This window comes from Diabrotica undecimpunctata, chromosome 7 (assembly GCF_040954645.1).
Source record: "Diabrotica undecimpunctata isolate CICGRU chromosome 7, icDiaUnde3, whole genome shotgun sequence".
Classification (NCBI taxonomy): Eukaryota; Metazoa; Arthropoda; class Insecta; order Coleoptera; family Chrysomelidae; genus Diabrotica; species Diabrotica undecimpunctata.
This window is the reverse complement of record NC_092809.1, coordinates 14,427,639-14,455,262: the sequence shown is the minus strand read 5'-3', so window position 1 is coordinate 14,455,262 and position 27,624 is coordinate 14,427,639. Positions and strand designations below refer to the sequence as shown.

At 32.9% G+C, this 27,624-nt stretch overlaps 2 protein-coding genes across 4 annotated transcripts in view; one reads left to right on the top strand and one right to left on the bottom strand.

The window, feature by feature from the left end:
* The first annotated feature begins 561 nt into the window (after positions 1-561).
* On the top strand, positions 562-19,394 carry LOC140446192 (fibroblast growth factor 1-like). 2 transcript variants are annotated; one of them, XM_072538730.1, is made up of 4 exons: positions 562-778; positions 12,611-12,734; positions 15,329-15,435; positions 18,981-19,392. In XM_072538730.1, the coding sequence occupies exons 2-4, from the start codon at positions 12,614-12,616 to the stop codon at positions 19,158-19,160; spliced, it is 408 nt and encodes a 135-aa protein (XP_072394831.1). In that variant the 5' UTR covers positions 562-778; positions 12,611-12,613; the 3' UTR covers positions 19,161-19,392. The 2 variants fall into 2 exon arrangements, with proteins under 2 accessions (XP_072394831.1, XP_072394832.1); XM_072538731.1 differs by lacking the exon at positions 562-778 and adding an exon at positions 5,896-5,976 and having other exon boundaries at positions 18,981-19,394.
* A 4,544-nt stretch (positions 19,395-23,938) lies between these two features.
* The window catches only part of LOC140445006 (U6 snRNA-associated Sm-like protein LSm3), a 96,350-nt gene continuing 92,664 nt past the window's right edge, over positions 23,939-27,624 (bottom strand). The window contains exons 1-3 of one of the 2 annotated variants that reach the window (XM_072536783.1): positions 24,957-25,084; positions 24,793-24,900; positions 23,939-24,272 (exon numbers count right to left, since the gene is read on the bottom strand). In XM_072536783.1, the coding sequence (XP_072392884.1) occupies positions 24,096-24,272; positions 24,793-24,900; positions 24,957-24,977 (306 nt within the window). In that variant the 5' untranslated portion in view covers positions 24,978-25,084 and the 3' untranslated portion in view covers positions 23,939-24,095. Of the gene's footprint in view, positions 24,273-24,792; positions 24,901-24,956; positions 25,085-27,624 lie in introns of those variants that run through there. The other variant, XM_072536782.1, reaches the window with a different exon arrangement.

Here is a 27,624-nt window from a genome sequence, read left to right as displayed (position 1 = left end):
AGGATCTCCTTCATTGGATTCAGTATTATCTTTTTAAAGGCTTCCCGTTTTAGGTTCGAAATCCCTTTTGAATCGATATTATCTCTCTTTCTTTCCTCGTTATTTTTTTTTAAGAGCCGAGCTCTTACCACTGTATCAACATCTTCTACTTCTTCTTTTCATATCATTAATAATATTATGTGAGGAGAGTGAAATTAAACGACTTGATGCAGAAAAAACGTCAAATCTTTTAAGTATATCTATTAACAATAAAATATATTTCAAAAAAGCGCTAAAAAAGTTTTAATTAAGAACATTATTTTGTGTTCACTATGATCCGCCTCTGTATCATTCTAAGAACAGCGGAAAAATAAAAAATCGATTACTTTAGTTGTTCCTTTGGAATATTTATGACATATTTGTTTTTTTTTATTGCTACTAAATATTTATCTTGCAACAAATATAATATTTGTCTTGTTAGTAACATATAGGAAAAGGCTTGTACCAAATCATATCACGCGCCTAAAAATACTCTAGCATAGGATGAATGTCAATTGCAGCATTTAAATATTTATGCGCTGGAATTGTTTGATATAATAGTTCGGAGAAGATATTTTTAGAGAAGTAGGGTCAGTAGGTATTTTATTAACGATTTGAAAAGTCTAATAATCCGTGCAGCAGTTTAGTAATAATTTTGTGTTTATAGCTCAACATATATTTAAGTTGGAAATAATAAAAACATTTAACAATGTAAATTGTGTGTCATACATAATAGGTGATTAATAACGTGACTTGAAAGGTAAGTACAAATCACGAAAACATTAAATTTTGGGTTCCAACCGACGTCTTGAAAAACATCCAATTAAAAAATATATTTTGTCTATTCAAGACAGAATATTTCATTTATTCAAATCGTATTACGTATATACAGCGATAGTCAAAAGTATTAGACATTTAAAGGATATATTATGCTAAACAAAATTCGGCAATATTGATGTTTTGCAGGTTTGTAAGTTAGCAATATTACCCGTGTCATAAAATCTCTATGTATTTTTGCCTACATCTTCTCCAAATCTTAATATTCGCTTTCATCTTTTTTCTCGAAACTCCTTATTTCTTATAGGCACATTCTATGATCAGTTCTATCTTTTTTTGGATTCAATAATCTTCTTTATTATTATTCCTTGGTCTGTAAATATGTCTATGTCAGTTTAGTTTTGTTTTTTTTTAATTTTATGCTATTTTTCTTTAAAATGTAGTAAATCATACTCACTTTCTTCCCTCTGATATTTCTAAATACATATTGCCATTTAGTTTGACAATTACTCTCAGTTACTAGCAATAGTCCCTATAAAATATTGTATTTCTCATATTATCTATTATTCTCCATTACTAATATGCAATCCATCCATCCATCCTTCCATCTCCCATTGTTGTACCCTAGTCCTAGATAAATCAGCATCAACATCATCCTTCTATCTTTTTCTGGGACGGCCTACTGCTCTTCTACCGTCTGGTCTCTCAAAAAACACTGTCTTTAGCACTATGTCTTCCTCTGATCTTACCGCATGACCTGCCCATCTTATTTGGTTAGCTTTTATCTCTCCGACGATGTTTTCAGTACCATACAGAGTCACCAATTCAACATTGCGGCGCCTCTCCACTATCCTGTCAGTTCATCTCTTTGAATGTTGTCAACCACTTTCTGTTTCCGGTAAACTTGTTAAATATCTAGCTTTATTATCTTTCAAGCAATTTTTAAAACTTTCATTATTAATCAGGTATTTCATACGTATTTTCAAGCAAAATCCAATACAGCTTTAATAACTACAAACATAAGATAGGAGTTTTTCCTTTTCATTTTTATTATCAACAGTTTTTCTTAATTATTATATAGTCCGTCTAGAAAGTATCCGGAAAAAAGAAAGCGGAATTATAATTTTACGGTATTTATTTCTATCACTTGAAATATAAAATTTCAACAAATACTTCATCTCATTTACTTATACAACCTCCATTTAAATCTAAACACTAAACTAAACGTCCAGGTACACCCGAAACTAGGTCAAGGCCATAATTTTCGGTAATGGTGTTCCAGGCCTGTAAAACTGACCGAATCAAACCTTCTTTATCTCGTGGCGCTGCTCGTTCCACTTCAGTCTTTATCAGTCCCCATATGTTTTCAATTGGGTTAAAATCTGGAGATGCTGCTGGCCACGGAATGGTTGCCAATTCGTGTTCTTGCATTCAAGCTTAAGCAGAAGTGTATGGCATCTTGCATTATATTGCTGCAAACGCCACCCCTCTGGATATAAAACATGAGCCGTTTCAATAAGAAAACCATTTAGGATGTCACAATATTTCGCACTATTAACGGTACCATTAACTATACAGAGAGGTGTAGCACAACGCTGAGATATTGCTCCCCAAACCATTATTTTAGTGAAAAATTTGGAAATTTGAACGGTAACATTTTCTCTTGATAGGACTTTTAGATGATTTGCATCAAGCTGGAAATAACTTTTATCAGATATAAAGACATTATTAAAATTATCTTTTTGAAAACGTTGACAAAAGGTGACAGAGGTGTCATTGTAGGGAATTTTTTTGGATTCCTTGATATGTATCCTTGCTTTTTCAGTGACTTGCGGGCAGTTTCTGGGCACACTTTTATTCTTCGTTGATTTCCAAATCTGTTCGCTAATTTTCGAAACCCTAGGTGCGGATTTTGTCGTCCTAAAGCCACTAAAGCATTTAAATTGTTTCCGCGAATCTTACGCGGTCTATTCGAAACTGGTGTATGTCTCATATATATGCCATTTTTTATCCTTTATATTGTCTCATACACTGCACTTTTTCCGAGTTCAGTCAATTGGACTAATTTTTTAACGTTTCGGACACCCTTTCTATACAAATATTTCACCACTTTTCTTTTTTATACTTGCGACATTATTTCACAAATATTAAGTCTGCTTACAAACAACAATATTTGACAGATGGTGTTGTCATGAGATTTTTTTCATAACCTACTATCGGCACAATCTACTTGATGCATTACTTTTGTCTTAAAATGTTACCAAAAGGAAATCTATTAAAATTAAAAAATATATATAAAATTCCGAATACTTTCTGGATGGACTATACATATATATACAGGGAAGACTGGAAGAAAAGTGTACCTGTAGAAGCGAAAGCAACCTGGTACAATGATGGCTCAAAAACATCGGAAGGTAGGCATTTCTCGGTAAGCCTATGTAAAGATGTGACAATTTTTCAGGCAGAAATAACAGCAATCCATAACTGCGTGGAAGAAATAGAAATGCAGATAAAACGCACCGTTCAGTTGACATCTTCACAAATAGCCAGTCAGCGCTTAAGGCACTCACTTTTGTAACTCTCAAATAGCAAAATTGCGTTAGCCTAGGTACCAGAGCACGAGGGTCATAAGAGCAATCAATCAAAAAGCAGATTAAATGGCCAAACAAGGCTCATTAATGCCATTCATTGGACCGGAACCCTTCTGCGACGTTGCAAAGGCAGTAACAAGAATGGCTACAAGAAAGTGGGTAGTACACAAATCTCTGGAATGGTGAATAAATTTACCAGAACAAAGACAGGCAAAACAGTTCATTATAGAACATTCGCCAAAATTTACAGCAGACCTAATAAGCAAAGCCATAGTAAGTCTGGCTTATAAGTCACTATACAAGTCACTATAAGCTGAATAGGTATTTGAAGCTGATGGAATTGGCAGACAATGATCTATGCACATTCTGTCTGTCTATGCGGTTCTTTACATTAGGCGAAGAAAAGCCACCGGCAAAGAGCAACATGGAAGGTTCAAAGCTATTAGACCTTTAAAAAAGAGTCAAACTAGAGAATTTTATCTAGGATTAGAGAACCACAATAGATCTGAAAAGGTAGCAGTAGAATAGGCCAAATGCGACCTTATTGAATCTATCTATCTAGGGTGGGAGATCTTTGCAGAAGTTCCGTCATCATTACATTTGACATTTTCTATTTTTTGTCGAATCCGTTCTTAATCTTATCTTGGGAATTGAAGGGGAATCAGTTTTGGGTCCATTTTTATTCATAGAATATTCCAGTGATGTCCAACTTCATATTAAGTGCAATAAAGCCTTCTAAGAAGATAAAACCAAAGTATCCTTTGTAGATTTTCTGATCCCTTTGTAAATTTACAATCATTACAACTTGACTTGGATACCATATCAAAATGGTGATCTACTTGGATGTTGCCTCTTAATGTAGCCAAATGCGTAACTCTTCATATAGGTAAAATAATCTGCGATTTTCTTAATCTATTAACGGACGCTAGTTAAAAACAGTGAAATCTTATAACAATTTTATTAATGATTAATTTAATTAGAACATATTGTGCATATTTCTAAAAAACAAACAGTAAATTATGTCTCCGAAATAAAACACTCGCAAAAGTGTCTTTTAGCAGCTCAGTTCTGTACTAGCTATATATGACTGTAGTCAGGCTTGTGATTATGTATAGCACACTGGTATGGTCCTCTAAATACCAACAAACAATCACCAGAGAGAAACTGATTAACCTTCGTCGACAAATATGCTTAATCATAACAGGAGCGGTGTCAACTACCCCAAACTCCTCCATGAATGTCGTACTTAACCTTCCTCCATTACATATATAGATAGAGAAGAAGGCACAGGTAGGAGCATACGGAAGGTGGATAAGAGGCCAGGAAGCATGACGAAAGGATACCTGGATCAAATGTGGAGAAATAGTAAAAAATCATTTAGATGACTAAAACCAATGAAGAAATTGGAGCTGGAGTACACGGAGGGAGAACTAGAACAGGCATTACTAAAGGCACTGTAAAGTTAGTCTGGAACCGTCTTCAGAATCTGATTCGGAACGAAAAGCGGACGTACTTGCCAGGAGAGGAGCAAAAGAACACTTTCACAGGCCGAGAAACTTTGGTAGATATAGCAAGAAGCACAGCCAAAAGAACGATATCGGATTGGGTGGAACAGATGAAACATAACCACTGGTACGAATAAATGAGCCTTAAACATTCGAAGACTTTTATATATTCGAAGAAGAGATTCAAAAATCTTATACGTATGAATTGGAATGATTTGCAAATTATCGAGGGTCTCCTAACCGGATGCACAATCACATGTACAATTGTAGAGATTCGATCATTGCAGATTAATCGCTTAAAGTATTATAATTAATATAATGATATTTATCAATTCCGAATTCAGCATAAAATATACAATATTTAAATTTTTTTCTATGCAATAATCTGTGGTTTCCAAGCTTTTCTATATATCTTTTCTATCTTTTATATTCTATTATCCTATATCCGATATATTGACGTATTTTGTCTTCAGCACATCAAATCTTAAGCCCTTTAGCAACTTCCCGAGCTAGATTGACTAAATACAATTTTACAAAGTCGAACTGTTTAATTTAAAGCTAAACAATGAAGTGATCGTTTTAAAATTTTTGTAGGCGTATTTTCAGAAGTTATTTAAAAACTAATATGCAACAGATAAACCAATTTCGAACATTAAGTTTTATATCCCTATTTTAAATTTTGCAAATTCTTTAAAACTATTAATCATACCAAGCATATGGAACCTATTCGTTAGAGATATTTATTATTATTCTATAACTTCACATTCCTCCTTAATTGTTTGATAATTTTTATAAAATCCAGACCACTGCTATATTTATAGAATCTATCGGTTTATTTTATTAATATAATAAAGAACAAATTTAATGTAATAAACCGTCTAATTAATACGTATAATTTGTCCCTTCTTTTGTACTAGACGGAATTTTGGTCAAAATTAGGACAGTGGGTGTAAACAATTATTTATAAATGTTTTTATAATTGACCATAATGCTTTGCATAATTGGAACAAATGGTATAATACTTGTTTTGTCTAGTGTTTATCTTTAGTTGTGTTTGAAAGTAAGGTACTTTTCTAGTTACAGACGTAAGTTTAAATATTTTTTTAATGTGAATATTTTTGACCATCATCACTAGATATGTTTGTAATCTTGTTTATTTAAGAATAATAGTACATAGCTATTTTTTTAATCAACTAAGTGATATAGATCGAAACAAATATATGTCTTACAAATAATAGACAATTTTTTATTAAATTTATTTAAATGTCGTGGAATGCAAATTTTAGATTCCCCATGTCTCTATTAACATCTTTATCAACGTTCTGTTATACCTTGCATTTATAGAAGGTTCAGATTAAAGCAGAAATCTGAATTTGTTTGGAAACTATATTACCGATTTTTCTATCAGATGTCGCTATTGCGTCCATAACGAAGCCATTTAATTGTTGCTTCCTAAAAGACAGAGAAGATTATTTTTCACGTTAAGAACGGCTATGAATAACTGTTCTGATGAGACTTATTAAGTCGAAATACGTATCAACAGATACATAAACGCTTTGAACGTGAAATCAAATCTTTGCTGTCTTTTTCATCATTAAATTTATTTAAATTTTAACCTTTACTTTACATTTTTGTAAAGAAAAGATCTATAATTTTTTTTTATTTACATAAAGTACCTCGACAACTATGGCAATTGGTACAGGAACAATAATATTAAATGTATAATAAATAATGAGAACAAAAAATAATTATATCACTTAAACTAATGTCTATTAGGTTAAATCTTCTGGTAGAGTTTGGCGGTTTCTAGAAACTGTATAGTTTTTGTGATCTCTGTAGGGTTGTTGGGCATTCCTTTAGAGTAAGTTTCAAGTCCAGTGCTTTATATAGGTTGGTGAATTGTTTGCAGTAGGTGAGGGTGTATTTTAGAGTCAGGTAAATATTGCAATGGTGGCAAGTTGGACGAGTTCCAGAGGACATTAAGAAACCATGGATAAGTTTGGTGTAGTTGACCAATACACGGTTGGAGTTCATGAAGAGTTGTTTTGCTCTTTTTGCCATAAGTTTTGCCAAGTATCTTCTACTGACTTTTTGAAAACAAGTTTGAGATCGTCAGCTAGTTGAATTGGGATGACTCCAGTATTATTGTTGGTAGCTTCTTTGGCAAAATTATCTGCTGTTTCATCCCCAGTAATTCCAATATGAGAAGGCAGCCATATGAGAGACTGTTACATCGTGAACAGAGAGATTTGGTATATGTCATGAATGTTTTGAACTAATGGGTCTAAAGATCTATGGAATCAGTCAAAAAACGGTACACCGAGGCTAAAAACAAATTTCATCCATACAAATTAAAAATTGTGCACTTACTTTCAGATGATGACCCCTACGGAAAACTACAATTCTGTGAAAATATGTCCAATAAAATTAACCAACAACCCGATTACATAAAAACAATTTGTTTTAGTAACGAAAGTACTTTTTCTCTCAATGGAAATGTTAACACACACAATGTGAGGTATTGGAGTGGCACAAATGCTCACGTCTTTCGTGAAACACATACTCAATATCCAAAAACAAATAAATATTTGGACAGGTATTTTGAGGAATCACATAGTTGAACCTGTTTTTCTCAATACTAACTTAACCGGTGAAGTGTATCTGAAGATGTTACAAAATGCAATTGAACCGTTAATTCTTGAAATTCTGGAGGATAATCCAGATGAATTCGGCAACTTGGAAATAACGTTTCAACAAGATGGTGTTCCTGCACACCATTATGGCGCAGTAAGACGTTACCTACATAAGGAATATCCTGGTGGATGGATTGGACGACGAGGTACGATAGAAGGGCCAGCTCGGTCACCGGACCTCACACCATTAGATTTTTTTCTGTGGAAATACTTAAAATTTAAAGTTTAGCCTACAGCACCCGACAATATTGATATTTTGAAACAACGAATTGTTGAAGAATGTAGGGCAATTTCCCCCGACACATTTGAACGAGTACGGCAAGAGTTTAGAAATAGGATGCATTACTGCACAAATATTTATTTATTTTATTCATCAAAATAAGCTTAAACTCAAACAAAATTATTATGATTGAATAGGTATTTTAAATACCTTTTAAACGAGGTATCACTTGCCATAAGGTCCCATTTAAAATTATCTGTCACAGTGGCGCTGTAACGTCATCTGTCACTATTACGTCACCTGTTATGACTAGTTGAGAAGCAAGGTTTAATTTACTTCTTAGTCTTCTTGCATTTCTTTATGTCACTCCTCTTCCTTCCAGTATCTTCCCGATTACTTGATCCCATCTTTTTTTTATTTTTCAATATTTTTGCTTCCCACACTCTTCTCACTGGTACGATATCTTTCATCTGGTGTAAATTTCTTACCAATTCCCAATGTGGATTGTATTTTCAGTTCGTTCCTGATATCTGTGTTCCTTATTCTATCAATTTTAGTAACGCCCTTAACTCTTCTTATAAACAACATCTTTGTAGTCTGTATCTTGCTCTTTGCCGTTCCGTTAGTATCCATGGTTCGCTGCCAAGAGTCAGGATATGTCTATAAATTGCTTTGAAAACTTTCCTATTTCTATTTCGTGATATTCCTTTTCTGCATATAAATGTTTTGTTCATTGTATGATAAGTTGTGGCGTTTTCTCTACTCTGCTATTGATTTCTGCTTCTAGAAATCCTGTTTCTTTTATGATTACTCCTGTGTATGTAAAAGTTGTTCTAATTTTGTTCCTTCAATTTATATAATTCTTCTCTTGTTTTTCCTATCTGCATAACTTTTGTTTCGTTAATATTTATCTTTATTCCGTTTTCTGTGAGTACTTCTTTCCATATTTCCAAATTATTCCGAAGTTTTTTTATTGAGTTTTTGCAATTAGCAGCAAATCGTCAGCAAATACTCTTTCCGATATGTCTACTCTTTGCAACCTCCATTTGTTGTAAACATATCTGACGTTGTATTATTACTAATTACGGCATTGTTGTTCTCAGTGTATCTTTTTTGTATCATTCTTAATAACTTGTTGTCCATTCCTTTTACTCTTAATATTTTCCATAGTTTCTGTCTTGGTACTTTGTCGAAGGCTTTTTCTATGTCAAGGAATTCACGTATACTTTCTTTTTTTCTCGCAGTACTTTTTGTAATATCTGTTTTAAAGTAAATATATGATCCTGTAGATTCTTACCACTTCTAAATCCACTTTCTGCTTCGTCTAATATTTATACTGTCAATAATCTTAGTCGTTTGTTTAGTATTTTTACATGTACATAGCAACGTCAATCCTTTGCAGTTATCACATTCTCTCCTATCTCCTTTTTTGTATATGGGTACTATTAGTGACACTTTCCAATCTTTTGGTATACCTTCAATCTTCCATATTTTATTTACTATTTTTAGTAATATGTATTTGTTTTTCATTTTTACCCATGTTTTTTATAATTTCTGTTGTTATTCTATCCACTCTAGGAGCTTTTTCATACTTCAACGTTTTTATTGATTCTTCTAGTTCTTCCTCGTTTAATGAGTTTTCTGTGTTATCTTCTAATATATTATTTTGGTCCATATGTCATTAATGTCGTCTAGGTTTATATCCGTTAGCAGTTCTTCGAAGTGTTGTTTCCATCTTTTAACTATTTCTTTTTTTTTATTAATTCTCCGTTTTTATTTAATGCTGTATTTTTTATGTTTTTTTGGTTCTTATCGTCTTTAGGATTCTGTAGTAAAGCTTTAGGTTCCGAACTTTTCCCAATTATCTCTCTTTGATGTTGTTACCAATATTTTTACCTTTTTTCTTTCATTTTTATATTTATTGTACTTCTCTTTGTTTTGTCTTTCAGATATTGTTTTCATGCATTTTTCGTCACTTTTACTTACTTTTTTACTTCTGAGGACCACCATGCTGTCTGTTTCTTTGTTGAATCTCTACCTGTTCCGCATACTTCTTTAGCTGCATCCAGTACCAGGTTCTTGTAGTTGTTCCGTTGGTGGTTTATATTATTATTGTCGTCTATTTCTTTTCTTAAGTTTTTCGTTTACTTTTTCTCAAATATTTTTGCCATTTCTTAGCTTATACGTCTCTTTTATAATTGGTTTTTTCATTTCCGTATTAGTTTTTTTCTTTTTTTTATTTCTTCTCGTATCTTTGTTACTACCATATAATGGTCGCTGCCTATTTCGAGCCCTTTGTGTACTTTGGGGAAACCCGAGGGTAGTAGTGGCAAACTTTTTGCACCTTCTTTGGGATCCCAAAATTAATATTCTCAGCAAAATTTAACTTGCTCGTATGATTTTTGGAGGTTCAGTGGCATTTTCCATTTCAGAAAAATAGATTTTTCTAGTTTAATAAACAAAAAAGAGTCCATTTTATTTACTAAAAAGGCTTTCAACAATTTTGCCCCAAGATAATTAGTGTTTTTATCGACTAGTCAGTCGGGACTATTTGTTTTTTCCTTCTTTGCATTTTTGGTGTATAAATATCTATTATTTGTATAAAGGTATTGATTCTCTCCGGCATTGGTAATTTGATGGACAGTTTCATCTCACTTCAGTGGTCTTCAATATCAAATCTACCAAAAAGAGTGATACGGTCTATAATAATAATAATATCCGTTCAAAATTGAGATCCGATCAAATTATCATATTACAATATTTTTCTAAAATAGTTTTTATACATTTCAGTTCCCTATGAAATTGTTAATAATTAATAGCTTTTTATATTATATATGTTTCAAATAAAAAATAAAAAAAGAAACGCTATAATTCACCATATTAAAAAGTCGCCTCGTGGATTCCATTAGGATTTTTCTTGGCAACATGCCAGTCAAATATTGATTTTTGACCATTAGTAAGATTTCTTTCCTTCTTGTCTGTGAACTTAGATCTAATATATCCGAAGGTATATTTTGTATATTAAGGTATTTTTATCTTATATAAACATAACTATTATATTTAGATATTAAATATTCTATTATTATAGCGTTCATACATCCATGTTATTTGTCATGATATAGTATTGTTTAATTTCTTAGTGTCATTTCCATAAATGCATATAATTTTGTTAAATACTTTTTTTGTCTGTTTTAATCATTTTAAAATAGCAACGTCTTAAAAATAATTGTAAATACATTCACCATTCAGATTCTTCTTCTATTGAATATAATCGTATTAGAATACATGTAATAATACATGTCCCACCATTCGTATTCCAAAATTCTGAATACTTTTCTTTAAAAGCCAAAATAGTGCATCATTTTTTTGTTGTATTATGTGTCTTATTAGGGACGGTACTTTTTGCTACTACCTACTCTCACGATTACTAAATTAGCCGATTAACTTTAATCGCCAGTTAAACCTTGATTAAATAAGTTTCGGTACTTTGGTCCTCAATAACCATTTAACTATTCAAGACAAAGTGGTAGAACTGGTGGAGAAATATACGTATTTGGATCATGAAATAATAATCACACCAACATACCATTTATCACTATGAAGTGATGAAGTGATAAAACAACAAATGGGTATAGAGGGCACTATAGTTGAGGATATTGAGAGAAAACAGCTCATATGGTATGAGCATGTGAGCCGAATGGGGGACGAAAGATTGCCTAAAAAAACGATGATGTGGCAACCCCCAGAGAAGAGGAAACGAGGAAGACCACCACAGAGCTGGAACCTGGGAGTTAGGAAAGCGATTAGCGCTCGAAATCTGGACGAAAACCTAACTCAAGACAGAATACAGTGGCGTTTGGGAGTCGAACAACGTCGTAAGACGTTATAAAAAACCGAATATATATATATATATATATATATATATATATATATATATATATATATACATACCATTTAGCCTCAAAACAAAAGTATTTGACCAAGCCGTATTACCGGTCATAACCTATGGGACGGAAACTATGACTACGGCTTCGAAATTGAGAGTGGCAATTGACCAAGAGACGAATCGGAGACGATCGAGAACGGTCTATGCTGGGAGTGACGTTGCGGGACCGAATAAGAAACGAAGATCTGCGAAGAAGGACGAGTATTGCTGATGTTGTGCATGATGTTGTGGATGATGTTGTGGAACTGAAATGGAACTGGGCAGGCCATGTAGCGAGAATGCACGACTCACAATTGACGAGCAAAATTACAAATTGGAGACCAAGAACAGGCAAACGTAGTAGAGGAAGACCACCTACACGTTGGACTGACGAGGTCAGGCGTATCACTAAAAATTGGCAACAAAGAGCACAAGATCGCGAAGAGTGGAGGAGTTTAAGGGAGGTCTATGTCCAGCAGGGGTGTGATAAATGAAGGCTGGATAATGATGATGATGAGTATTTAAGTTAGGATCGTCAGAGGAAAGGTGTAGTATATTTGTTTCCAGAGTTTGCTAGTGTGTTGTGACGAGTTTATTATGGAAGTTGAAAGAGTTATGTTTTGCAAGTAGTTCTGCTTTCTCGCAGTTTTTAGTTATCTATTTATTTTTGGTCTCCCTTATTTTCTTTTTAACTCGTTTTTTTAATTTCTTTGGAATATCTTTCTTTATTCTTTGGTCACCATTTTAACCAATACTAACTTAATTATTATCGACTTATTAAGCATCCAAAATGCTGCTACATATTAGCAGACTAAATTATAACTAAGAGTTAATAAAGAAGAAACAGAATATTTGATTAATTTTATATAATAATGTTTTAGATAATGAGCCACGATGATCGACCATTTTCAAATCATGTTAGACTTTGGTGTCAAAATGGATATAACTTGACTATAAGGTCCAACGGAGAAGTTCTTGGAACTGACGATGATTCTGATCCTGATAGTAAGTATAAATAAATGTGTTAGAAGGATTATAAATGAATGCCATTCAGTTGTATAGTAAACTTTAAACAATTAAAACATCTGAACTTATTATTTAAACAAAAATATACATAATTGAGGTGCAAATACAAACTAGATACTCGGTACGAAAAAGAAAACCTACTGGGATGCACAAAGGAAAATAGACATAGATGGGTGAGTCATGGGATACGGAGTAGGGACAGCAGACTTATAAATAATGCGTTTTGGGAAAGATCAATTAAAAGAAAAACTATAGAACGGTTTAGAAAAAGGAAGAAATATGCAGTCAGAGAAGCTGAAGAAAATAAGGATAAGACAGTGGGGAATCGTGGCACGGAACCGACAATATAGAAGGCAATAGTAAACGCGAAAGACTCAAGAAAAGTACTAAGGCTATGTAGAAATAAATAAACTCCTGGACAAAATTAACGCACCACTTTAATTAATCTAAATATTTACAATATGAACACAAAATAGAACTAAGTTACATTGAAATAATAATAAACACCTACAAATAAGTCCAACATGACTTAAATAAGTCCATCATGACCTTAATTTGCCTTATTGTTTCTTTAAAAATTTGTTTTTGCCGGAAATGCGTAAATAAGCTAGCATAACTCCAAATTACAAAAAGAAAAAAAAATAGTAAAGTAACACCATAAAATGCATCTGGATCTACACTAATACCGTGTAGGCCCTCCTCTACTTCTTATGACTGCATTTATGCGTCGAGGCATGCTTGATATCAAATGTTCAACAAAAGCTTGCGGAATATTCTCCCATTCTTCAATAACGGCCTCAATGAGTTGGTTGTAATTGGCAATAGGTGGTCTACGACTTCGAATCTTTTTTTTTTTGAGATAGTCCCATAGATGCTCTACAGGATTCATGTCCGGACTGTTAGGTGGCCACTCTAATAATGGAATATCAACATCATTTAGGTAGCCAATAACCTGTCGAGCCACATGAGGACGAGCGTTGTCTTGCATGAATAAAAAATTAGGTCCAAGAAACGGAGCAAAAGCCATTACATGTTCGATAATAATGTTGTCTAAGTAATAATGGGCATTCATAGACCTCGTACGTATGGGGACCAACTCCGTACGAGCTTCAAAGCAAATTCCCCCCCCCCCCAAACATTTTAGAGCCACCACCAAAAGGTACTTTAGGAGAGATATTGCAGCTGGCAAACCTTTCTCCTCGCCTTCGCCAGACACGCTTACGACGATCTGGAGCTTTTAGGCTTACTCTAGTCTCATCGGAGAAAAGAACTCGTTTCCAATCATCGATGGTCCAATTTTGATGCAATCTTGCAAAATTCAATCTCTGAACCCTATGTTCTCTGGTAAGCAAGGGTTTTTTGGCCGGTTTCCTGTTGCTCAATTCTGCTTCATGTAAACGTCTTCTAACTGTTCGAGATGATATCGCGACATTTCGAACATCTGCTAGTTCATTTTGTAGCAAATTGCTGGTGACTCTCCTATCTCTGAGAGCACGTTGTCTCAAAAAACGATCATCAATTTGATTAGTGCAACGTTTTCGCCCTTGCCCTGGTCTTCGATGGTACGACCCTGTTTCATTATATCGCCTCACCTTGCGACTGATGCTGTAAGGATGTCTTCCTAACAAACCTGCAACGTATCGCATTGAATGTCCTTCATCTAGGAGAGTCGATACTCGCACTGCCTCCTCCATTGACAAATTTCTTTGGCGGTTCATTTTTTTATTTGATTTTTATGCAAATGAACTTCCAAACATGCATATGATGAAAAATATCACAATAAAAAGCTTGTTTGTCACAAGCACTTTGCTTTAATCGGCACTTTTAATGAAAAATTTAACTCACTTTTAGTCTAAAACGAAGTTTAATACAAATTATTGTTAAAACAAGACTATTATTAGCTTACATAACAACTGTCACTGTCAAACAAGGTCCATAGGCAACTTGTCGTACAGTAAATTATCAATAAATAAAAATTATTGAGAAAAATATGAGTGGTACGTTAATTTTGTCCAGGAGTTTATGTCAAATTATCAATGCCTTCAATAAAAAAAAGGGAATCAATGTACCCTAGAAAATTAAACGTTGCTATGCTAGTTAAAATGACATCATACTAGGCATATTTTTAATGTTTTCAGTTGCTCCATCTGGTAATATTCTCTGACAGGGTATTATAAACAAATACGCCTATAAATTAATTACAAGAATTTGATAAATTGTTTAGACATTTTTACATTATCACTTTTTAATAGAAAAAAAAGTTTACTGAATTCAAAATATAAAATTTTTAATAGATTTGATAATAGACAGATCCATCTAAATGCTGTAAAAAATTATACAATTATCTGTCTTGTCAAAAAACTTTTAAAAAACCATTATTTTTTCTAACGTTTTAATCTATAAATAAAGCCACTTAGTAGTTGTTACTAAATATACTAAATTATTTTACAAGTAAATGTTTTTTATCTTCTGACGATATTTATTTTAAAAATGTCGTTAGAGTTAAAATAGTCCAATTTATTAACGTGAATTAGATCGTAATTAATAAAAAAATTACTCAAAACTTTTTTTAGGCATGATTGAAATTTCTTCTGGAGGAGATGTTAGTCTAGTAAGGCTTTTAGGTATTAATAGCCAGCTGTATTTATGTTTTGACGATAACGGAGAGTTATATGGAGAGGTAAGTTCATGCTAAACGAAACAAATTATATTTAGATCGATTATTTAAAAGCCGTTAATAAAACATTCGAAAATAACCTATAAATTATCTGAAATTAGATCATAAAATTTAAGTTGACAATAAAATGACATAATTTTCATGCATACGGTTTATAAAAGAGTTTGCTCTGAGCAATGCAGCTAAAGTATTAACAATGGCAACGGAAACTCGTGTTTTTACCGTGTCAATAATTGTCGTAGAGAAGCCCAGATAAAATCATACAAAGTTTGTATGTTTATAGCAACAAGCTACAATCTTCAGATATAGTATTTATGGAAGGTTTAAGGGTTTCTACGATCAAGCATGAGAAATTTCTTCGCAACAATCCTGGAATTAAATCAGTGAACTTCTTAGAGAGACATTTATTCGTGTAGCTGTTTCAATTACAGCCAGAATGTATTCTCAGGACTCAGGATCAACAGGATCAACAAGTATATACCGCAAGCAATAAAGAAGGATTTCGGAAAGTATGAAAAATTGCAAATAATACGCGTTATAGAAAATATCAAAGGAACAAAAATAGCAAGGAAAAAACTAGTTACCAACAGATATATTGCTATGCCAGCTCCTTGCCTATGATCGAGCATCAGATCGGCTTTCAATGACCTGCGTCTGTTTAAAAAATACTCGATTATCGACGGTTCTGGATACCAAAATCTAGATGGGCTGACGTCACGAAGGGTATAGAAACCTGTTGAACGAGACATTCCGCTGAGAGACTTTGATAGAATTTCAAAGTACCGGGACAAATGTATAAAGAGAAATTACAATTGTAGAGTGTTAGTTGATGTTAGTCGTAATAAATATTATAAATTAATTGTGTTTTTAGTGTCAGTGTTAGAAGACTGTAAATTAATTAAAATAAGTGTTAGAATATGTAAATAAAATTAAATAAACGGTACAACAATAAACTAAGGCTCAGGAGAAATTCCGGACATATCGAGTAACGATAAAAGCATTAAAGAATGGGGGCCGGGAATTAATACATAAAATACAGAAAGCATTTAACCTGTGTCTACAATAAAAATTCCTGATAAATGGAATAAGGCCATTATGACCATACTTTAGAAAAAGGGATATCCAAATAATCTAGAGAACTACCGAACTATTTAATTAGCCTTCTAAATCGCTTATATAGGTTACATACACGTACATTTACCAACAAGATACGTAGAAAACTTGATTTATATCAACCTCGTAAACAGGTTAGATTTCGATCAGGATATAGAACAAATGACCATCTGCAATGTCTGAAGACCTTAATTTAAAAAAGAAACAATCAAATATAACAGACCCTTGGTGCTAATTATTACAGACTTTCACAAGGCTTTCGACACAGTGAACTTTGACGCCATCTTAAATTCACTAGAATCTGCTTTGAAAATGTTGAACTGGGAGACAAAGGAATAAGCATTGTAGTTAATACTTAAATAACCTTTGATTTGAAAATGATATAGTGTTGATAACGGGTAACCTAAAAGAAGTTAAAGATATGTTAGAAGAACTTATTGGAGCAACAGGGAAAGTGGACTGAAAATGAATGAAACCAAAACCAAAATGATGATCTAGTACCCAGTGACAACAATAAGATCGGCAAAAAGAAATTGAGCTCACTTACAAATATATCTCTAATAAATATAAATCGGTAGCACCGATTAAATTTTTAAATTTAAATTATTTAACACGCTATTATACGGTGTAGAGGCCTGGACTCTCAAGCAGAACAATATAAAAAATATTGAAAGTTTCGACATGTGGTGCTACCGTCGAATGCTGAAGATAAGTTGGGTTGAAAGAGTTACAAACTTTGAAGTAATGCGAAGGATAGGAAAAGACCCAGAAATTTTGTCAACGATCAAACGAAGAAAACTCGAATATTTGGGTCACCTGTTGAGAGAACATAAATACGCATTACTTCAAAATATAATGCAAGGAAAAATAGAAGGAAAAAGGAATCCAGGCCGTAGAAGAATGTCATGGTTGCGTAATTTGAGACAGTGGTTTGGCTGTACCGCTAATGAATTCTTTAGGTCAGCTGTAAACAAGGTCAGGATAGCCTTGATGATTTCCAATCTCCGATAGGAGTGGCACAAGAAGAAGAAGAAGACAAATATATCTGGGACATGTAGTGAAAATCAGCAGAGAAAACCAGACAAGTGAGTTACAAAGAAGAATATTCCTGAGCTGGACTATGGCAAATTAAGATTTATCTTCAAATCGGATGTGCCCATCAGCATCGTAACTAGGGCGTTCATTCAACCATTATATTTTGTCGGCCATGACATACGGAGCCGAAATTCTAACCCTTACTAAAAAACAGCCAGACACAAAAAAAAATGGAACGCTCAATGCTCAATGCTTGGTATAACGCTGAGAGATAAGGTAAGAAACGAAGAGATACATACTCGTAGAAGGTCACAGGTGAATTATGTTCTCGAAGGCATTGCAAAACTTAAATGAAGATGGGCGGGACATGTAGCATGATTGCCGAACGGGAGATAAACCAAAAAAATCTTGAGGAAAGAAATAGTGAACGCAGCAGTAGCAGATTTTCCATCCGGTTGTCAGATGACATCAAAAGAATCTCGACGAATTGGGTTGTAACATTGCAGAACAATCCAATACATGACACTAGTATCGCAATAAACGGTACCCAACTCGAAAAAGTAAGCGAATACAAATACTTGGGAACCCTCATCGATGAAACAGGTGGCCAAAATCACGAGATAAAAAGACGTATTGAAATTACCAGGTCTACCTTTATAAAAATGAAAAAATTATTTTGTAATCGTGATATTAGTATTCAGCTACGAACTAGAATGTTAAAATGCTATGTATTCACTATTTTGCTTTACGGTGTTGAGGCATGGACTCTTAAACAGAGGAATGTTAAAAATCTTGAAAGCTTTGAGATGTGGTGCTACCGTCGTATATTAAAAATAAGTTGGGTGGATCAAATTACAAATGAAGAGGTAATACGCAGAATAAATAACGATCCAGAAGTTATACTAAATATAAAAAAGAGAAAACTTGAATACTTGGGCCACCTGATGAGAGGGCAAAAGTACACATTTCTACAAAATATAATGCAAGGAAAAATTCAAGGACGCAGAAATCCAGGCCGTAGAAGAATGTCCTGGATGAGAAATTTAAGAGAGTGGTTTGGCTGTACCACTAACGAATTATTCAAAACAGCAGTAAACAAAATTATAATCGCCCTAATGATATCCAATCTCCAATAGGAGAGGCACTCAAAGAAGAAGATTGCAGAACAGAAATAATTGAAAACCCCTTGAAAAGGCCTATATCCGACAGTGGATGCAAACAGAGTGAAACTGTATGAGGAATGACATATTTTTAACAATATAATAAAAAATACCTAGCTTTTCAATTATTTATCAAGCGAATCCCTTCCTGACTTCCTCATAATTTTCTCAATCTGAGTTTTTATCTTATTTTAACTTAACTCTATTTTACTAAACTTAATCCTACTTAATCTGTTTCAGAAAGACCCGCATAATCAAGGCACCGTCTTCATAGAAGCTTTTAGTGCATCATACTCAACATTCCAAAGCACTTTGGGTCCTAAAAGTTGGTTTATAGGAATTCAAAGAAACGGAAAACCAAAGTCAGGAAAAAAAACTGGTGAAGGTCAAAAGGCCACACGATTTTTGCCTCGAAGATGATTATGAAACGACTTTTATATATAAAAAAAAAGTAGAGAAGCTAGATTATTAGAATGATTCAAATATTTATTTTTGTCTTCCACGTGTTTACCTAACTAATCATTTTTTATTTTTCCTACAATTAATTAATCAGAATGAAAATTCCTCATATATTTTACATATTTGATATACTTATTTTATTATAACTATTTTTAGAACGTTTATTTGCTTTATTATTTCCAATCACATAAGACTTCATACGAAAACAACTTCTGGTCTATGTAATAAGGTAGATTACATAGATTAGAATATAGATTCTCTAATAGAATCTACATTTCTTCTGCATAAATGGTTGCCTGTCAATCTCTATATATTAAAATCAGAATAAGTAAGTATGAGTGACGATGGTAATTCAGACAAATGTCTGAAGAAAAAAATACATAATAACAGTTTAATAAGAATCAAAATGTTTACAAGTATTTACTATAATTGTAGAAATTTTATAATATATGTCCAAATTAGTAGACATTTTCTTTTTACATTGCGCGAGACACTAGATGTATTACACTTGATAAGTATTTTCCTGATTTAATACTTTCTTTGTCGATATATACCCGCCACATATCACTAGGATTTAACATTTCCTGCACTATATTCCATATCAGTCCACCTATGTTATAGATGTTTTCTCAGTTGACAATATTGTAGCGAGATTACATAAAACGAGCAGTTCGAATTTATATTAATATATTTATTTATAAGTTTATAGTACGAAAATATCTTATCAACTCCACTCTACTTATAACATCGTTACATATATATATATATATATATATATATATATATATATATATATATATATATATATACCAAAAGTATTGTTCTAGAATCATCTGGAGTAGTCCCACCTCTAATTCGTTGTTTGACGGATCTACCTCTTCCGCGCTCGATACATATGTGGAAAGTTCTCGGCGCTTTCGAGATGCAACCGTTACATGGGCCACGCCGAATGCATGTTCGTAACACTATGAAGTCACAAACCTTGTTTAATTTGTTTGAATTGTATTTAAGCTTTATTAGCCACAACGTTTTTTTCTTGCTTGAACCTGTTTAGATGTTTTGTGCGAACAACACTTTTACACATCATCAATCAGCCAATCCCGTCCACTGCTGGACATAGGCCTCCCTCAGTTCTTTCCAGTGTTCTCTACACTGGGCCGCTTGTAGCCAGTTTCCCGCTACTCTTTTTATGTCGTCGGTCCATCTAGTCGGTGGTCGTCCTCGGCTTCTTTTATAATTTCTGGGCCTCCATTCCATAATTCGTCTTGTCCATCGTCCATCTTGTGTTCTGGCTAAGTGTCCTACCCAGTTCCACTTAAGTCTCGTGGTTCTTTCGATGACGTCTTGAACTCCTGATCTTTGCCTGATTTGTCGGTTTGTTATGTGGTCTCGGAGGCTCACATTCAGCATTGCACGTTCCATGGCTCGTTGTGTAACTCTTAGTTTATTCGCAGATTTCTGCGTGAGTGTTAAAGTCTCTGCTCCATAAGTTTGTACAGGCAAAACACATTGGTTATAAACTTTTCGCTTGAGACACATGGGAATTGAACTTTTTAGAATATGGCTTAGTTTGCCAAATGCTGCCCATGTCAGGCCTATTCGCCTCTGTATTTCATTTGTTTGATTGTCTCTGTTTATTTTGATCTCGTGTCCCAGATATTTGTAAGTGTCTGTTTGTTGTATGGTATTATTGTCGATAGTTATATTTCCACTCATTACGAGATTTGTCATAAGTTTAGTTTTCTCAAAGTTTATCTTTAATCCTGCTCTTTCAGACAGACTTTTAAGCGAATGTAGCATAGAAACCGTATCCTGTAAGTTATCTGCGATTAATACGACATCATCTGCAAACCTCAGATGATTTAATCTTTCTCCATCTATATTGATACCCATATCTTGCCATTGGGTGTTCTTAAATATTGACTCTAGAGCTGCCGTGAACAATTTTGGTGAAATATTGTCTCCTTGTCTTACTCCTCGACCTAAGCTGAATTTTTCTGTGTCTTCGTGTAGTCGTATACTTGATGTAGCGTTCTCGTAGATGTTTTTGATTAGTGACGTGTACCTGTAATCTATTCAAAGATTAATGCAAGAACCAGTGGTATGTTGTACTCGATGCATTTTTCAATTAAGATCTTTATGGTGTGCAAATGGTCATTTATGCCATATCCTCTCCTAAAGCCTGCCTGTTCTTTGGGCTGATAGAAATCTAGTTTAGGTGTTAGTCTCTTTGTTAAGATTTTCATAAAGAGTTTATACATATGTGTCAAGAGGCTGATGGGTCTATAATTTTCTAATTTAGTAATATCACCTTTTTTGTGTAACAAGACTATCACTGCATTGTTCCAGTCTTTAGGAATCGTACCCGCATGTAAGCATTTATTAAACAGTTCGCTTACTGATTTTAATAGAATTTCTCCTCCTGCTTTTATTGCCTCAATAACGAGTCCGTCTTTATCTTCTAGCTTGTATATTTCTTTTTTACTTTGTGTGAGTTCTCTTTTCATTATCTTTAAACCTTTGTTCTTTTCTACTGTTTGAGTAATTACATTAGTATTATATCTTCTTATATCTCTTCTAATATCCGCTGAAATTCTTTTATTTAGTTTTCTATATTCTTCTTTGTTTCCCTTTTCTTTCTCGCTTAGGTTTCGTCGTATTTCCATGAGAGCTTTTGTGTCTTTGCTAATCTTTTCACTTTTGGTGTAATTTTTCTTGCAGAATTTGAGTTGTGCGTTTCTAACCGAGTCTGTAATTAATTTATTATGATCGTCGATACTTAGAGGTTTGGGATTATTACTCTGTAAAGTTTCTGCTATATTTTTTATGTACGCTTCTGGCTGATTTGGTGAATTCCAAACTATACGTTTGCCACTGTTTATCATCTTTGCTCTTTCTTTTTGTAGGTTTATCGTTATTCACATACGTTTTGTTATTAATGTGAAATAGTGGCTTAGTAATAATTTAAGTTTATTGTGGTACTGTACCTGATTATAAATTCGGCTGTAGGTTTTTGAATTGTCTGTTTAAAACTTGCATTAAAAAAATTATGGCACCAGAAGTAGCACAAGCTGTTGCTTTACAGGATGATGGGCAGAGCATTTGTCACATCGCAAATGCTTTAGGAATTTCTGGAAGTACAATGTTTGATGCAGTACAAAACTTTCGGGAAACAGGAAAATACACCAGAAGGCCAGGTCAAGGTAGACAAAGAACCACAAGTCAAGTTTAAGATCGCTTGCTTAGGTTACAAGCGTTACGAGATCGTTCATTACAAGCACCAGTACTTGTTCAATGATTAAATGGTGTCCATAGAAACACAGTTTCCGTTTATACCGTTCGAAGACGCTTAAATGAATATGGATTGAGGTCCAGAATATCTGTCACGGGACCTCTATTAACAGCAGATCATCAGAGGCAACGTTTACACTTCGCTCGCGAACATCTTAATTGGGGTGTTGACGATTGGAGTGCTTTTCACGAATGAATCAAGATTTAACAGATACTCATCAGATGAGCTGCCTAGGATATGGAGAAGAGCTGGTGAACGTTATCAGCAATGTTTTTTTACTCCAAGAGTTCAATTTGGTGGAGATGGTATAATGGTGTGGGCAGGCAGATAATGCTCGTCCGCACATCACAAGAATAATACGGGATTACTTGGATGAAGTTGGGATTCGTTTATTAATGTGCCATTTGCCTCATTTGTTGGAAAAAACTTTCGTCTGATGCAAGATAATGCTCGTCCGGACATCATAAGAATAACACGGGATTACTTGGATGAAGTTTTGATTCGTTTATTACCTGGCCCCCAAGGAGTGCAGATTTAAATCCAATTAGAGCTTGTATGGGATATTCTCGAACGGCATATGGTGAGTTTGAAACCATGAATGAAGTGGAGCAAGCAGTTTGTGACGAATGGGGGCAAATCCCTCCAGCAGACTTTGCTGCCTTTTTCCATAAAAGTTTTCCATAAAAAATGTTTATATTAAAAAAAAATGTTTCTTTGCATATTTTCAAGTTTTTTCAATTGTTTATTGTTTTTTCTGTGTAACATTCTTGAGTTGTAATAAATTTGACTTTTAAATTTTGTTTATTATTAAATACTCAATTGGAAACATCTTAAACTTTTTTAAATGCCAGTTTTTAAGAAAAATCTGAGTGTCTGGTTAATTTTGCACCCCAGTGTATGTTGTGACTTAAATTGCCATAAGCTAAATAAAAAATAAAATGAATTCAAGGTAAAGATATCTTAAGGACAGAAAATTTCTTTTTTGAGATTATCTGGATGGAATTCAATTAAAAGCCATGCTACATCTATCACACATTGCTATTTTAAAAAATAGTAATCAACATCTAACAGATATTTTAATAACAGGTGAACAAGATATAGAGATTTTTCACCTTAACATGTCACTTAAAAGGTTAAAGTTTTTATTGATAATTATTTTATTTGTTGATAATTTGATATATATTTACCAAGTATTTGTCTTAATTTCTGGAGCATTGTGTCAGTATAGTTAAAAATGATTTAGTTCTCTTAGATAAACCTTTACGTAATAAAGCTCCAAATTTTGTTTAAGTTGGTTATCAGATTAAGATTAGCTACAATGAAAACATATTTCATGTTAGCTACAGAGGGTTAATATAAGGCTAAATTGAAGCATTAAAAACTGTACTTGGCAACAATATAGTTTTCCATATAGTAATAGTAAATTTCTTGGTCATTAGTAACAAGATTAATAAATTATAAATTTATTAAATAAAAATAGTTCATACAAAATTTAAAAACATTTTTATTTCAAATTTTAGAAACTCATAAGTATATTAGTTATAAACATAAATATGCATTTACATATGCAGAAAAGAAGTTTAGCAATTATTAAAAAGAGGTGATTAGGATGTTCTCATTGGTGGAGATACTAAAATAACCCCATCTCCCCTTACAAAAAGCATTGGAATATTTCTCTTTGTAGTTCTGTAAACTTCTTCATATGTCTCCTCATCTATTTCTACTGTAGTAATTGTTTCTTCGGCATCACTTAAAATCATGTTCATATGTTGGTCATAGGCCTGCAAAAAAAATTAATGTTGTTACGCAAATATGAGGGTTATGTTTTGTAGTTTTATTGTCTGTAAGTTATAATGGGCACCAAAAACAGGCAAAATGTTCCTAAATACAGAAAAACAAAAGCAAGAACAATGGTAAGAAACATTTACACATTTACAAAAACAAGTAGAAAGTATGTGAATGTTCATTTCTAATCTAGCCTAACATAGTAGCTAATATGTACTAAGATTATCTTACAGTTGGCTAACAATACCACCCTACAAGGACAAGTTTATAGCCTTGTATTATGACACTTTATAGACCTCCAAATATATGTACAGATGTAAATTCCACTTTCTAACATAGTGTTCTATGACATAGAAATAGTTTTTAAGGGGTAAGAACGTGTTAAGAGTAATGGGAACTGATCCAAAGCTGAAAACCATATGGATTATTGAAAAGATAAAGAGTAATTATATAGAAATGCACAAATTTAATTTCAAAATGACAAAATTAGAATACTACACAATTCTAAATACTTACATGCAATCTGCCGCGAAGCTCACGATCATTTCGCATTTTAACGTATATTCTTTCATCTAAACTTAATCTCACCAAGTCCAAGGGTTCTTTTACTGTTATAGACGGAATCTACAAAATTAAGACAAAATATTATTTAAAAACTACAGTATTATTTTGTTTTATACATTTTCTAAATCCTCTGCCATAATAATATTGTCAATGTTATATATAATTTAAAATTATTTAACTCAAAATTTCAAAGATCAAAGTTTTGGACTAAGGTTATGTTTTTTTCTTCACACACAGTATATAGCACTCTAGCAAGGTAAGTGGCATAGAAAGATTTGGTAGAGAGTTTCTAGCAACAAATGCGGACGGGCTGAAACTAATGTCATTTGGCGGAAAATTTAAAACATAGTTTCCGAATTTAAGGCAGCAAATTAAGCTCGGAATTTTAGGCGGAAAAATTGAAGAGTTATGCTTTTATTAAAAAATAAATATAGTCATAAAATAAGACATAAAAATTTATTCTATGCCAAAAAATATCTGTCCAAAAATATGGTATACACTTAGGCATTTTTATAGTATAAACATAATATCAGAAAGAGAAAGTATATATTATAACGATATTATGGTACAAGAAAGTTTTTATTTATTATTTTATGACCATATCTACTAACAAGCCAAAGTCCGGAAAACAACAAAATAAAACACAGATATCCTGACACTTGTTTATTTGTAGGCATAATTTACTTTGGTAAAGTATTGGCAACATTAATATCCTCCTAATTCTCATTCCTTAAGCCCTTGTAAGGGTGTGGAGTGAGGACATGACACTCTAAATATTGTTAACTTGCTGTCTCCATTGTTGCGATCCTGTACCAGATGGACAACTTCATGTAGGGATTTTTCCACCAATCTTCATTTAACCTTCCCATCCTGTTGGAGATCGTCCTATTGATAAACAAATATAGATGCCTCAATACTGGTTTGTTATAAGGTCCATGCCTTCTAAGATACTCTTCCTTAAAGGAGCATCTGTAGATAATAAAGTGTAAACTCTAGCATTTCTGTGATCTTGCTCTTCAGGATCATCATAAATTAGTATGTAACTATTAATTGCTCAGAAGTAGAAGGTCCATGAAAATCTATAATAATGAAATATTATTAAAATTAAGAATGTATGATTTTTTTTATAAAATAAGCTTTTAGGAATGTAATTATAAGAGTTAAGAGTTTTAATGATTTTAAAATATATATGTAGATATAATTATATAAATAAGATTCATGTTGGTTAAGATTTAAAGGTAATTTAACTACAGAAGCAAAGTGTAAAGTGTACATACAAAATAGTATCGAGTTTGTATTTACAACATTAAGTGCTGTTCTTACCTGGTACTTGTAAAAATAAACTCCTATTCCTCAGATAAACCTTTAATAGCCCTTCATCCAAAATATTCTTTTCATTTTTTCAATTTGGAATACTATATCATTTTGGTATTATACCTTTTTCTCATTTAGCAATTATCTCCTATTTCTAAAATTTGGGATACCATGCAAATGCAAAGCAAAGGCCCAAAGGCGTGGATTACAATGTTGCCACTAACACATTTTTTGTTTCGATGAATACTCAAAAATCTTTAGAAATAAGTTATTATTGTAAATTGAAGTTGTGATTTTAGTAGAATTTGCTACAATCTTTGTTTTTTGGAAAACATTGTATAGTATAATCATCATTTGGGTAAATATGCAAAACTAGTGAAACCATGGCAGGCAACAGCATTTACATCAACGTCCCTACTAACCATCGAGCAAAAAGACAAAAGAGGGAATGTAAAGGTAGTGGGGGCAAAAATATTGTTAGACAGGAAGTGCCATCTTGAGAGGCCAAATTAAATAAGGAAAGATAGTCTTTCCTTGTTTAAGAAATCAAATTTAGTTGGGTTATGTTATTATTTGTCCCAACTGTCACATGAAATCTTATTTATATTGAAGTTTTTTAACAATTGTTTCACATTTTAGACTGTTATCGTTAATATTTAATTAAAATTTTCTCGTCTAAGACACATTCTGAAAACTATTTTATAGCTACTGTTAATAAGTGTCGGAAAATTTAAATTTGGCGCATTCGCATTTCCGGATATGTCCGCCATCAGAGGCCACTTTTTTGGTCGCCTTTTCATAACGATTAGATTCCCTCTTTTGTCTTTTTGCTCGATGCTACTAACGTACCGTGACTAGTAGCGCCGTCGCCATTATGAACGGCTGGCCCATGCAATTCACTCTCCCCACATGTTCTATACCACTTACACTACTATTTGTGGTATAGTATATACTGTGATTTGCTTCATATGTTGTTTGCCGGCCAGGGTAGCCAATATCAATAATTTCAAATTTCATACCAACCAGTTACATTTTGTTGAGGTATTTGGAAATATTTGTTATGTCTGACTGATAAAACATTTGGTAGCAAAGTGTATAATATTTACAATATAATAATATTTAACTTCTTAACAAAAGAATAAGAAGATATTAACGATCTACAATCTACCACTTTTATTTAGATTAAAAGATCAAATATTCAAATGGTTAATTATTATGTCTGTAATGCCAAAGAATATAGACGCATATATGAGTCTATATTCTTTGGTAATACCATCCATACAATATAGCGGTATTTTTTTTGTATATTTTTAGTACTATCTGGTTAGATATCAGAATAAAACCAGAGATGAAATATGTGTAAAGTATAAATTATATCTATAGACATTACGATTATTAAAACCTAATTTTAGATAAATATTTGAAACAGCTTCTTATTATTATTAAATTATTTATTATTAAATAAAAGAT